Source organism: Carcharhinus amblyrhynchos, unplaced genomic scaffold, assembly GCF_965287045.1.
Source record: "Carcharhinus amblyrhynchos unplaced genomic scaffold, sCarAmb.v2.hapA scaffold_39, whole genome shotgun sequence".
Classification (NCBI taxonomy): domain Eukaryota; kingdom Metazoa; phylum Chordata; class Chondrichthyes; order Carcharhiniformes; family Carcharhinidae; genus Carcharhinus; species Carcharhinus amblyrhynchos.
This window is the reverse complement of record NW_027649780.1, coordinates 6,455,259-6,469,915: the sequence shown is the minus strand read 5'-3', so window position 1 is coordinate 6,469,915 and position 14,657 is coordinate 6,455,259. Positions and strand designations below refer to the sequence as shown.

The 14,657-nt window shown below is 45.2% G+C and overlaps 1 protein-coding gene across 1 annotated transcript; it reads right to left on the bottom strand.

Moving 5' to 3' along the window:
* Positions 1–2,929: 2,929 nt before the first annotated feature.
* Positions 2,930–12,694, bottom strand: LOC145363567 (uncharacterized). Its single transcript, XM_080218750.1, has 3 exons — positions 12,457–12,694; positions 10,922–11,863; positions 2,930–4,138 (listed from the first exon to the last, which is right to left on the bottom strand). Exons 2-3 carry the CDS (start codon positions 11,762–11,764, stop codon positions 2,930–2,932), a joined length of 2,052 nt encoding a protein of 683 aa, XP_080074876.1. The 5' UTR covers positions 11,765–11,863; positions 12,457–12,694.
* Between the last annotated feature and the right edge of the window lie 1,963 nt (positions 12,695–14,657).

The window sequence follows — 14,657 nt, the reverse complement described above, 5'->3', positions numbered from 1 at the left end:
AGCAATAGATTATTTAAACAGAGGGAGATTGCAGATCTTTGAGGTACAGAGGGATCTGGGTGTCCTGGTACTGTAATCAGGAAAAGTTAGTATGCAGATACAGCAAATAATTAGAAAAGTAAATGAATTGTTGTTTATTGCAGGAATGTTTTGCTGCATTTGTTCAGGGTATTGGTGAGACTGCGTCTAGAGTACTGTGTACAGTTTTGGTCTTACTGGGGTTAAGAAAAATGAGAGAGGATCTGATTGAAACATGTAAAATTCTGAGGGGGTTTGACAGAGTGGATGTTAATTGTAGAGAGGAGAACTGGAGGCAGTTTAAAAATAAAGGGTCTCCCATTTAATACTGGGATGAGGAGAAACCTTTTCTTTGTTACAGTGTGGAATTCTCTTCCACAGAGAGTGGTGGAGGCTGGCTCACTGAATATCCTGAATTTAATAGATTCTTGATTGACAAGAGAGTCAAAGGGTGTGAGGGGTAAGAGGAAAGTGGAGTTGAAGCTCCAATCACATCAGCCAGGATCCTACTGAATAGTGGCGCAGGCTCGAGTGGCCTTCTCCTGCTCCAAATTCACATGTTTACATCATGATAATTGGAGTTTGTTGCTGCTGACTTTAATTTCCCGTAAAACTGAGCTGCAGCTTAATCTACAGAATAGAATCAAATAAATCTTGATGATAAACTAATTGATCAGCAGAGTCTAACTGAATGACAGAGCAGACTGAACAACCTACTCCAGTTTCTGTATAGTTTCTCCCCAGGATTCTCCCACTCTCTAACTCTGCTCCAGTGCTGGTTTCTGATGAAGTCCCTTCTCCCCCAGGTCTCCCATCACTTTCCATTCATCAGCTGGTGTCTGAGTCCAAGTTTACCAGGAACAGGACAAGGTTATTTATCCCCCTCGAGCCTGTTCTCTCATTCACTGAGGTCAGGGCTGATCTGTGACCAAACTCCATTTACCCAGATATTGTTTTAATCCTGACTTACCCAGTCTGTTACAACGTGATTTTTAAAATAACTTTCATTTATATCAGACCGTTAATGTAGGAGAGTGTCTCAAGGTGAATCTCAGAAACATCGACTGACAAATCAGACAACTGACCCTGAGTCAAAGAAGGGGATGTTAGGAGGGCTGACTAAAGACTTGGTGCAGTGTAAAGGGTTAATGTTAAATTTATAAATGTTCTATACTGTGATGTAAGGTCAGATGATAAGAGTATGCTGAGAGATGGTTCTATGTGAAGCCTCGTGCTGAGCTTTGTGTTGTACATTGTTAGAAGAATGTACAATAAAAGATTACGTTTACCAACAACCTCCAGTGGCCTCTGTAGATCCTGCCCAATTTCCACTTGATCTAAACCTGTCATAATGGTGTTCACCTCAATCAGATCTCCCCTTAGCCTGTTTCATTCCAAGGAGAATAATCCAGCTTCTCAAACCTGGTTCTGAAGTTAAAATCCCTCAGTGCTGGAGTCATTCTGGTAAATCTCCTCTGCACCTTCTCAAGGACCATCCCGTCCTTCCTAAAGTGTGCTGGCTAGTTATGAACACAATACTCCCATTGTGCTTTAAACAGTGCTTCATAAAGCTTCAGCATAACAACCTCAAAAAGACACAAACTCAATTTACAAAATACAAAAATTATTTTGTAAAGTGAGTTTGTATCTTTATATGCCCTGTTTGGAAACAGAACTCCCACTCACCTGATGAAGGAGCAGCGCTCTGAAAGCTTATGGCTTGTGCTACCAAAGAAACCTGTTGGACTTTAACCTGGTGTTGTGGGACTTCTTACTGTGCTCACTCCAGTCCAACGCCGGCACCTCCACCTCATAATTCAGTGATCTCCCAGGCAGAAGCCATTTACCTCACTTTGCCACAAGAGGGAGCTCCCTCACTGTGATTGTGTGTTCACTTCAGCAGGAGATGGGTGGAATGGAGGAGTCTTGTGTTATTGTCAATATTTTCATATTTAATAAATATTCTCGTTAAAAGCTAATTGTCCGTCTAGTGACTGTTCATCTATACTTCTAAAACAAAAGGGTAAAAGTTACAGTCAATTGAGCCTGGGTTTTATTCTGGGACCTTCCTGTCCAAAAGTAACATCAGCTGAGATTGTAACCTAGCAGCAGAAACCCACCTTCTGTTCTATTCCCCCAATTCCCACGAAACAGTTTTTAGATTTGGGTGAGTTTGTATGAAGTAAATAAAGGTGGAGATTCAAGACACTTAACAAGTGAATAAAGGCAAAAGATTCCACAGATTCTGAACAAACAAACTTTACACAGTGAGAAAGGGAAAACAATTTACAATATCTGGAAGGTAAAACATTCAAGGATTTTAGAGAGGAAATGGAGATGGGATGTATGTGTCAAAGATATTTTATTGAGAATTGGGTGGTGATATTGAGGGAGAGGAAGATATTGACAATATCAGCTGATATGGAGAAGTTGTGCTGTCAGTAGCTCAGTGGGAATAGGATTGAGGGATCAGGAGATGGTTCTCATGGACAAGATGAGCTCTCAGAGGACATGAGGGGAAGTGGGAGAGAAACTGCAGCAAGGTGTGAGTTCAGAGCTCAGATAAAAGGGAGCATTAGAGGAAGTTTGTTCCAGTGGGTTGGAGGAAAGAGGGAAGGAGTAGAGACAGCTGATTGGATTCTCTCAAACTTAGTGACAAAGACGTCTGTGAGTTTTATTGGCAATGAGTACTTGTGGAGAGGTGACTCTGGAAGAGGGAGAGCAACTCAAAAGGGATTCAGTTGTGCTGATGACACTAAAAAGATTCACACTACTGAACACAAAGATAAGTTATTTGACTTTATTCAGAATGTGAAACTGGATGAAGTTCATTAACATCAACAAAAATAAATGCAAGGAACATATTACAGTCCTGGATAGTATTAACAGCAGATTCCAATCATTGTGGTTGCTAGTGAATTCTTTGGTGCCTAAGCAATGACTGAGTGAATCTCTTCCCACACTCAGAGCAGGTGAATGGTCTCTCCCCAGTGTGACTACGCTGGTGTGTCAATAGGTGGGATGACCGAGTGAACCCCTTCCCACACTCGGAGCAGGTGAATGGCCTTTCCCCAGTGTGGATGCGCTGGTGTAGAGTGAGGTCATATGATCTCCTGAACCCAGCCCCACAGTGAGAGCACCTGAACTGTCTCTCATCAGTGTGAACACGCTGATGGGACATCAGTTCACCAGAACTTTTATAGCACTTCTCACAGTCAGAGCATTTAAAAGGTCTCTCCCCAGTGTGAATACGCTGGTGTGTCAATAGTTGGGATGACCGAATGTATCCCTTCCCACACTCGGAGCAGGTGAATGGCCTTTCCCCAGTGTGGGTGCGCTGGTGTAGAATAAGGTCATATGATCTCCTGAACCCAGCCCCACAGTGAGAGCACCTGAACTGTCTCTCATCAGTGTGAACATGTTGGTGGGACATCAGTTCCCAAGAACTTTTATAGCACTTCTCACAGTCAGAGCATTTAAAAGGTCTCTCCCCAGTGTGAATACGCTGGTGTGTCAATAGTTGGGATGATCGAGTGAATCCCTTCCCACACTCAGAGCAGGTGAATGGCCTTTCCCCAGTGTGGGTGCGCTGGTGTAGAGTGAGGTCATATGACCGGCTGAACCCAGCCCCACAGTGAGAGCACCTGAACTGTTTCTCATCAGTGTGAACACGTTGATGGGACAACAGTTCCCAAGAACTTTTATAGCACTCCTCACAGTCAGAGCATTTAAAAGGTCTCTCCCCAGTGTGAATACGCTGGTGTGTCAATAGTTGGGACGACCGAGTGAATCCCTTCCCACACTCAGAGCAGGTGAATGGTCTCTCCCCAGTGTGAATTCGCTGGTGTATAGTAAGGTTATGTAAATGCTTGAACCCAGTCCCACAGTGAGAGCATCTGAAAGGTCTCTCATCAGTGTGAACACGTTGGTGGGACAACAGTTCCCAAGAACTTTTATAGCACTTCCTACAGTCAGAGCATTTAAAAGGTCTCTCCCCAGTGTGAATACGCTGGTGTGTCAATAGTTGGGACGACCGAGTGAATCCCTTCCCACACTCAGAGCAGGTGAATGGTCTCTCCCCAGTGTGAATTCGCTGGTGTATAGTAAGGTTATGTAAATGCTTGAACCCAGTCCCACAGTGAGAGCATCTGAAAGGTCTCTCATCAGTGTGAACACGTTGGTGGGACAACAGTTCCCAAGAACTTTTGAAACACTTCCCACAGTCCGAGCATTTAAAAGATCTCCCATCAGTGTGAACTCGCTGATGAGCAAGTAGATTGGATGACTGAGTGAATCCCTTCCCACACTCAGAGCAGGTAAACAGCCTCTCCTCAGTGTGGCTGCACTGATGAATTTCCAGCTGGGATGGGGAATTGAATTCCTTCCCACAGTTCACACATTTCCACAGTTTTTCCGTGGAGTGACTGCATTTACGTTTTGACAGGCCAGATGATCGGCTGAAGCCTCGTCCAAACACAGAACCCCTGTACAGTTTCTCTCCACTGTGAAAGGTACTTTTTTCTTCCATGTTCAAAATTCACTGATGTTCCGTTATGATAAATTGGAGACTCTGGCAGTTCCTGATATGATGTTTACTTTCAGTTTCCTGACTGCAAATCGTCTCCTTCTAGTCCCTGTGAAACTGATTTAAAACAGGAAAAAGGGATTGAGAGAGAAGCCGCAGAGACAGATGATGAACAGAGTCCAGATCGAAACAACAGTAAAAAAAAACACGCAGGAGGCCAGGAACTGAGTTCTGCATCCAACACACAGCCCGATTCAAACCGGCTCCGTGTGGGACTAGGCAAAAAATGGTTCAGCACAGACGAGAACGGCCAAAAGGCCTGTTTCTGAGCTGTAATTTTCTGTGTTTCTAAATTCGAATCTATAAAACAATAACACAGAAAACTCTGTAGAGACTGTATCTGGGACAAAAAAACAAATCTTCGAGATATTCAGTAGACTAGGCAGCCTGTGAGAGTTACAAACAGAACTGAGGGCTCAGGTTGCTGACTTGCCCTCAGTCTATAATGAAACATCTAGAGACAGGCACTGACTAATGGCGGTCAGATTTCCCACAATGCTCTGCGCCCCAGAAACCCCTCTATCCAAAACTTGTTCACAGTAATTCACTAATCGTAGGATCCTCACAGTGCAGAAAGCGGCCACTTTACCCATCAAGTCTCTACTGACTCTGAAAGCATCTTTCCCAGGCACACTCCCTATCCCAGTAACCCCATACACTTACTCTGCTAATCCCCACACCGACCTTTTTCTTCACCCAGTCTGCAACCGTAACAATATATTCTGTACCCTACACTTTTCCTTTTCCCCCGTGTACTTTATCAAGTTATGTTCTTTTCTGTATAGCACGCAAGAAATAATTTTCACTGTATTCCAAAACACGCAACAATAATAAATCAAATTAGACGCTACACATCTTGGGACACTAAGCGAGAAATTTAACTTGGTCAATTCAGCTAACCTGTACATCTTTGGGCAGTGAGAGGAAACCAGAGCACCCAGAGGAAATGCACACAGACAGAGGGAATTTGTGCAAACTCCACACCTGAGGTGGAGATGCTGGCGTTGGACTGGGGTGGGCGCAGTAAGAAGTCTCACAACATCAGGTTATTTGGAACCACGAGTTTTTGGGAGTGTTGATGAAGGAGCAGCTTTGACAAACGGTCACCTGGACTCAAAAATGTCAGTTCTTTTCTCTGCCTACAGATGCTGCCAGACCTGCAGAGATTTTCTAGCATTTTCTCTTTTTATTTCAGATTCCAGCATCCGCAGTAATTTGCACTAATTCCAAATGAACTTATTGGCCTTTAACCTGATATTGTGAGACTTCTTACTGTGCAAACTCCACACAGACAGTCACCCACACATGGCTGGAGCCGAACCCTGGAATTGTGAAGGTAGTTTGCCGCAATTTTCGGGTGATAACAATGGGCTGGATGTTGCTCAGTGTGTGGAGCACTGAAACAAAGTACAGAGAGAGACAGAGCAGAGGACTGGACTGAGAATTAGAGTCTGCAGACAGGAACTGGCAGAATGAGGAGCGGTTATCTAGTCTAACACTCATAGCAATCTACAACCCACCCCCATTACCGAGACAGAGATTACAAACACTCACCAACCTCTGAAACGTCCCAGGAAAAAAAGGGGGAATCTGTGGCTGTTCCTGTCCTGAAATAGCCCCAGGGATGTCACTCAAACCCCCCAACCCCGCCCAGTTCACAGCTCAGCCTCTCAGTTTGCAGCTTCCTGCACCTTGAACCAACCCTGCCCAGGTGTGGGAGGGTCTGTGGAACCACAGAGTGGGGGGAGGGGTGACCTCCTGCTGTGTCCCAAATAGTTTCTCCTTCCCCTCCCCCTTGGCGCTGTAAGGTCTAAATGTGAACGGTTGCTGGACAATGCAGAGACTCACTGAGCTGCGCCTGCACCTTATCCTGGGTCACCCCCTCCCCCTGGGTTCAGTGTGTGTGAACTCGCTGCTTGTTTCCCTTCAGTTAAACACAGACAGAGAGTGCTGGAAAATCTCAGCGGGTCTGACAGCATCTATCATCATCCAGACTCGAAGCATTAACTCTGTTCTCTCTCCACAGATAGTGTCAGACCTGCTGAGATTTTCCAGCATTTTTCTGTTTCAGATTCCAGCACCCGCAGTATTTTGCTTTTATCTTCATTTAAACAAACATTCTTTAGTGGCCTTTCCCCCCATTGCTCCTTTCCAGAGCTTCCCACCTTCTGCTCTTGTCCCTGACTCCCACATTAACTCTGTCATTCCTCCCCTTTACCCCCCTCACCCTGTCTAAAGTCAGGCTCAGAGTTTTACCGCCATCTCCCCCCTCCCCCCAGCCCCCACATCCCAACACCCGGAATCTCCAGTCCAGCGGTTCCAGTTTGTCTGGTTTGAGCTCAGATTTGCCGCAGCACCGACAGGATTTCACTTCAAACCAGCCGGAACTGACTGCTCACAAATCCCAAAATATTTCTCCAGCAGCCCTGGGCTTGTTCATGTTGTTTAAAGTCAGCCCCCCAAATGCAGCTACTCTCTTCAGCTTAAAAAGCTTTTCCATTTAATCTAAGGTATTATTCGCACCAGACACAAACACAAAATTATGAACGTTACCCCCAACCTCCAGACCCGGGCTGGGGGTGTCCTGAGTAAGAGACATCTATTTCAGGTGGAACAATTCTTAGGCATTTTCTGATTGATATAAAACAGCAAACGCTGGAAATACTCATGAATGAAAGCGAATTACTGCTTTCGTCAAAAGGGTCACCCGGACTCGAAACGTCTTTTTGTCTCCTTACAGATGCTGCCAGACCTGAGATTTTCCAGCGTTTTCTCTCTTTTTGCTGGAAATACTCCACAAGTCAGGCAGACTCTGTGGAGAGAGAAACAGACTCAATGTCACCTGTCATCAGAACTGGGAAATATAATATTATTTATCGCAACTAAAAGAGACACTTTACAGCCTTCAGAACAAAACTGAGTCCAACAATTTTACACCATAATCTCTGCTCCCATTGTGTTCTGTGTTTCGTTGTTGCATTTCTCACCTCATTTCTCTCTTTTGTTTTACTTTGCATTCAGACTGTTGCTAAACTGCCATTCACACCTCATTCAGAACATCTTTTGTGTCTTTATTTGTCCCATTACCACTCGCTTTGGTCTTGGGCCGTGAATCATTTTGTCAGTTTGCAGGTCTTTCATTTTGTTCTTCTCCACCTCCCTCTCTCAATTCTTCAGAGGTCAGGCTTTGACACAGGGTCATCTGGACTCGAAGCATCAGCACTTTTCTCTCCTGGCAGATGCTGCCAGACCAGCGGAGATTTTCCAGCATTGTCTCTTTTGGTTTCAGATTCCAGCATTCACAGTAATTTGCTTTTATCCTGGCTTTCCCTGTATATGATGTGGGTATGCCGGCGTTGGACTGGCGTAAACACAGTAAAAAGTCTGACAACACCAGGCAAGACTGTTCCCTTCCTGTTGGCGAACACTTCAGTGGTCACGGGCATTCAGCCTCTGACCTTCGGGTAAGCATTCTCCAAGGCGGCCTTCACGACACACGACAGCGCAGAGTCGCTGAGCAGAGACTGATAGCCAAGTTCCGCACACATGAGGACGGTCTCAACAGGGATCTTGGGTTCATGTCGCACTATCTGTAACCCCCGTGGCTTGCCTGGGTTTGCAAAACCTCACTTACTGTACTGTCTGGAGACAATACACATCTCTTTAAACTGTGATCAGTGCTCCTACCACTCACATTGTCAGCCACTTCAGGTCTTGAACAGCAGGTTAGGTGTAAGGATTCGCATTTTAATCAGTAATCTCTAAACTGTCTGTGCTTTATATGCTCTGTCTGAGGCCAGAACTCTCCATTCACCTGACGAAGAGGCTGTCCCCTCGAAAGCTAGTGAGAATATTATCAAATAAATAGGTTGGACTAAAACCTGGTGTTGTCAGACTTTTCCCTGTATAGCCCTGGAGAGCGCATTGGACTTGAGATGTCAGGGACAGAGATTTCTCTCTCTCAGAGGGTCTTTGATCTGTGGAATTCTCTTCCCCAGAGAGCAGAGGAGACACAGTCATTGAATATTTTTTAAGGCTGAATAAATGGACTCTTGATTGACAAGACAGTCAGAGGGTTTGGGGAGTGGGGGGTGGTGGGAGACAGGAAAGTGGACTTCTGGCCACAATCAGATCGGTCAGGATCTTGTCAATGCTGGAGTAAAGGGGTCCAATCGTCCACTGCTGCTCCTCATTCATATGGATGTTTGTCTGTGTGTTTCACTCTGTTTTTGCCTCCATAGAAGTTGCCGGGACTGTTAACTATTTGTGGCATTGACTGTTTTATTTCAGATTTTAAGACTCTATAACATATCACTGTGTAATTCAACAATTAATCCAGTTCTCCTGGATTTCTGCTCTGTAACATTTCACTGGATAATCCAACAAATAATCCAGTTCTCCTGGATTCCTGCATTGTGGCATAATGGTTAGCACCGCTGCCTCACAGTGCCAGGGACCCGGGTTCGATTCAAGTTTTGGGTCACTGTCTGTATTAAGTTTGCACATTCTCCCTGTGTCTGCGTGGGTTCCCTCTGGATGCTCCAATTTCCTCCTGTGTCGTAAATTAGTTTAACATTTTAACTTGTAATATCTTAAAAGAAGCAATCACTTTCCTTCACATTATATAACTATACTTGATTTGAAAAATTAAAAATTAAACGTTTCAGTTTAATTTTCATAGCGCAGTAGTTATTTTGACTCATTACTTTTGAACACTTATCAATTGAATGTATCATACTGTATTTATATGTGTTTCCTGCTATTTCACCTTTTGCACACTGATTTGATGCCCACTTTCTTTGGATTTCTGATCTGAAGTAACTTTGTAATTTCTGTATTAGTTTAAGGCTGTGTGTCACTTTGTGTCCTTTTAATTAACTGTGTTCCAAGCTCTGGCAACCACAACAAAAACCAGCAAGCATTTTCTTTAACCAAAATATACTGATAGTAACCTGCCCCAATGAGAACTCTAAAAGTTTCGACATGTAAATTAGACATTTGAGACAATGAACCCAAATGTTAACCATTAGGATTTGACACCATAAACTTGTTTATTTCAAATAAGTGGACAAAGAAGCTACCTTTAGACCTCCATTATCTGAGTATAAAGCCATACTATTTAATTAAATCACAGAAAAGGCATGTGGGGCAAACTCCAAAAGTAACTGACACATTAGAGAGCCAGTTGAGGAATTGCAGATGGTGATTTAACTATCCGGCCAGAATGAACATTCTAATTGGCAAATTCAGAAGATTTATTAACCATTAAAAGGTAGAAAGGTAACAAGTTAGAAAGATAAAAAGAAAAGTTTGAATTGACAGGAGGAGGAGGAAGCTCATCTTTAACAATGAAACAGACTTCTCACAACTTTCCTCGGTTGATCAAGCCAAAGATGTGAAATGAGAATCAGGCGAGGTGGATAACATGTTAACAGAATGGCTACTCAAAATCTTTATTTTAACTCCTTCAACTCACATTTGCTTAATTCAAATTAGCCTCAGTGTTGAACTATATCTGATTAACTTAAATGTATGATTGGCCCCTGACACCTACTCCTGATGTCTGAGTACAAAGTCTACTGAATAAACGAAACAGCTTGAGTAAGGTGCCATTCATTCCTCAATGTAATGTAATTTGAAAAAGCCATAAATGTTTTGTGAGCTCTACCTTATCTTTCTAAATTAGCTGGAAAACATAATTTAACAGTTCTCAAGATTTATAACCACTGTGCTTAAAATCATATAATAAAACTTTACAAACTTTGTGTTACAGGTTATATTACCAGTCTGACAAGTATATCTATTGATTAAGTGCTGATTCTTCAATTGTCTCAGAATGAAGGTTCTTCACTTCACTAATATGAGGATGTTAACCACAGGATCCCGTCTGCTCTCTCAGGCAGAAGTGAAAGATCACATGGCTTCTATTTGGAAGGAGGGCAGGGAGCACACCCTGCTGAGATCAATATTACCCCTCAACCTATCTCCCTAAAAACAGAACACTGCTCATTATCACATTGCTGTTGTGCTTTACCCCACTGAAACCAATGGTACCCCTCACCCAATCTCATTGAAAACAGATCACTGCCCCGAATCACACTGCTATTTGTGGAGGCTGACTGTGCACTGAGATGTCCTGATGTTGTGAAAGGTGCTATATGAATGCAAATTCTGTCGCCTCCAGTCCAGTTATTGTCCTTTGCAGCAACATCATCAACACTTCCCCAATGTCATGACGAACAAGATTCAGTCCTGAATCTGATTAACAACAGCAGAATCACAGCAATGCAGTCATCTGTGAACTCGCTGGTGTTTCACCAGATTGGATGATTCGATAAATCTCTTCCCACACTCGGAGCAGGTGAACGGCCTCTCCCCAGTGTGAATGCGCTGGTGTGTCAGCAGGTGGGATGATCGTGCAAATCCCTTTCCACACTCAGGACAGGTGAACGGCCTCACCTCAGTGTGAATTTGTTGGTGCGTCAGCAGGTTGGAGGACTGAGTGAATCCCCTCCCACACTTGGAGCAGATGAATGGCCTCTCCCCAGTGTGAACTCGCTGGTGTACAGTGAGATGAGATGATCGCCTGAACCCAGTCCCACAGTGTGAGCACTTGAACGGTCTCTCCTCAGTGTGAACGAGCTGATGGGACATCAGTTCACCAGAACTTTTAAAGCACTTCCCACACTCTGGACATTTAAAAGGTCTCTTGTCAGTGTGAACTCGTTGGTGTGTCTGAAGCTGGGTTGCTGTCCTGAAACTCTTCCCACATTTTGAGCAGCTGAACAGTGTGTACTCGGTATGAATGCGCTGGTGCTCCCTCAGTCCGTGTGGGCTTTTAAAGCGCTTCTCACAGTTGGAGCATTGAAATTCCCTCTTGTCAGTGTGAACTTGCTGGTGTTTCAGCAGGTGGGATGAGCGAGTAAATCCATTTCCACACACTGAGCAGGTGAATGGCCTCTCCCCGGTGTGCAGTCGCTCATGCAGCTGAAGGCAGATGAACTGAGCGAATCTCTTCTCACATACGGAACAAATGAATGGCCTCTCCCCAGTGTGTCTGCGTCGATGAATTTCCAGCTCAGATGGGGATCTGAATCCCTTCCCACAGTCCACACATTTCCACGGTTTCTCCCTGGCGTGAATGGTGCTTTTTGTTTCCATGTTCAAAGGCTGATGATATTCAAGTCCTGATGAATTGAGTGACTCTGTCAGATTTTGATGTTTGGTTTGACTTTCCTGACCGTGAACCTTTCAAATAATCTGTAAAATGAATTTAAGACAGAATCAAGGAAATATAAAAGAGAACCCACAAAAACACAAAGGCAGGTCGTGAAATTGAGCTAAATTAATCTTACAAATTTGTGGGGCCAGCGCGAGGAAAAAGTGACCCTGAAAACTGCTGGCTTCTCATAAAAACCCAGCTGGCTCATTAATGTTCTTTAGGAAAGGGAACCTGCCACCCAGTCTGGGTGTACACAAGACTCTGGCCTCTGTGGGAGGACAGAGAGAGGTGAAGGAGAGGGTAAAAGAGATGAACTTCAGAGATCTGCAAATGAATTTGAATTTCAAAAGAATCTCCTAAACCCATTGGAAATAGATTTCATTGATGCACAACTATATATTTCAAGACAAAAAAAGGAATCATAAGTAACATAAATAGACCATATAATTACATTAAACATATGTCTCTCCCGAATTTACTGTTCATTTGAATGTTAGCCCTCTTCTAGGAAAACTCCGCCTTTAATTGTGAACATTGGGTAAGAGGCCATCCTGTTAGCAAGATAAATAAACGTGTCAAAGTGAGGGAGCTAAAGGATGTCAATGTCTTTGAGAGAGAAAGAAAAAGATACCTGGGCCTAGTCCTCTTCCTAATTCCGATGTTCGTCTGCAACCTTTCCAGAGTCTGCAGCCTCCCTGGATTCACTTCCTTTCCCTTCAGTTGCTGCAAGTCCCCAATTTCCCCCAGAATGAGAAAAGAAATGGAAAGGGGGAAACATTGATTTCCTCCCAGATGTTGCACAGAGGCGGAAGTTTCACTCTGATGCTCATCGACCAACTTCCGCATTGTGACGACAACAATGGGGCCCTGCCAATAGGAATCAGTCTGCTCCGATGTAACGTCCTGGCGTTCCAATGCGCAGGCCCGGGCGCGCGGACCCGGGCGCGCGGACCCGGGAGCCCCGCCCCCACCCATTCCTCCCCCACCCCGCGCCCCTTCTCGAGCCAAGGTTTCCAGACAAGCGGCTGGCGGCTCCGGCCAGAACGAGAAGCCGCTCGGTGATCTCCCCTCCCCCTCGGCCCGGGTCTGCGCATGTCCAAGGGAGAGGGGAAGCTGCGCATGTGCGGGTGATTCTCCACCCTACTCAGATAGTCATGCTGAGGTGTTGACCAATGAGAAGACTTGGAGGACCGGAAGGACTCTGGTCCTCCAGCCAATCAGAGCGCGGGCTTTGTACGGAAGCACACAGCTGGGTGAGTGTTCCAGTGCACTGAGTGTGGAAAGAGCTTCAACCAGTTACACAGCCTGGAAATACATGGCAGCATTCACAGCGGGGAGAGACTGTACCCGTGTTCTGTGTGAGATTTAACTGATTGTTTAACCTGCAGAGTCACAAGGACCCACACCATGGAGAAACCATGCAAATGTGGGGACTGTGAGAAGAGATTCAGATCCCCGTCTGAGCTAGAAGCTCATCGACGCAGTCACACCGGGGAGAGACCATTCAGCTGCTCTGTGTGTGAGAAGGGATTCACTCGGTTAGCCACCCTGCAGATGCACCAACGAGTTCACACTGGGGAGAGACCGTTCGTCTGCTCTGTGTGTGGGAAGGGATTCACTCGGTTATCCACCCTGCGGACGCACCAGCGAGTTCACACCGGGGAGAGGCCATTCGCCTGTTCTCAGTGTGGGAAGGGATTCACTCAGTCATCCCACCTGCTGACACACAAAGTCACTCATATCCAGGAGAGACCCTTTAAATGCTCTGACTGTGGCAGTGGCTTCAAAACCCCTCAGAAACTGGTGTCCCACCAGCGCATTCACACTGAGGAGAGACCGTTCAGCTGCTCTCACTGCACAAAAAGGTTTAGATTGTCAGCCAAACTGCAGAGACACCAGCGAGTTCACACTGGGGAGAGGCCATTTTCCTGTGCTGTATGTGGGAAAAGATTCGCGCATTTATCCACCCTGCTGACACACAAAGTTACTCACACCAGTGAGAGTCATTTTAAATGCTCTGACTGTGGGAGTGGATTCAAAAGATCTCAGGATCTGATGATCCACCAGCGCTTTCACACTGAGGAGAGACCTTTCAGCTGCTCTCACTGCACAAAGAGATTTAGAACATCATCCCACCTACAGCGACACCAGCGAGTTCACACCGGGGAGAGACCATTCACTTGCTCTGAGTGTGGGAAGGGATTCACTCTGTCATCAAACCTGCTGAGACACAAAGTGACTCACGCTCAGGAGAGATCCTTTAAAAGGTCTGACTGTTGAAGTGGTTTCAAAATCTCTGGTGAACTGGCAACCCACCAGCACATTCACACTGAGGAGAGACCGTTCAGCTGCTCTCACTGCTCAGAGAGATTTAGAATATCATCCAGCCTGTGAATACACCAGCGCGTTCACTCTGGGGAGAGGCCATTCACCTGCTCTATGTGTGGAAAGGGATTCACTCAGTTGTCTAACCTGCAAACACACCAGCAAGTTCACACTGGGGAGAGGCCGTTCACCTGATCTGTGTGTGGGATGGGATTCACTGCTTCAACCAACCTGCTGAAGCACAAAAACACTCACAACAGTGAGAAACTGTTTTAATGCTCTGATTGTGGGAGCAACTTCCAAAGTGCTGCAAATCTGGGGGACCACAAACACATTCACACTGAGGAGAGGCTGTTCAGTTGCTCTCACTGCTCAAAGAGATTTAAAAGGTCATCAAACCTTCAGGAACACCATTGGGTTCACACTGGGGAGACACCATTCACCCGCTCTGAGTGTGGGACAATTTCAATCAGTCCAATCAATGATTAGAATGCGATCAGCAATCTG

What these genes read in the sequence shown, in the direction of transcription:
- LOC145363567 (XM_080218750.1), bottom strand. Translation starts at nt 11,764, where the DNA reads ATGGAAACAAAAAGCACCATTCACGCCAGGGAGAAACCGTGGAAATGT. An exon ending in TTATCGAATCATCCAATCTG is followed by an intron (nt 4,139 to 10,921) that starts GTGAAACACCAG and finishes ACTGGGTTCAAG; the next exon opens with CATTTACATAACCTTACTAT.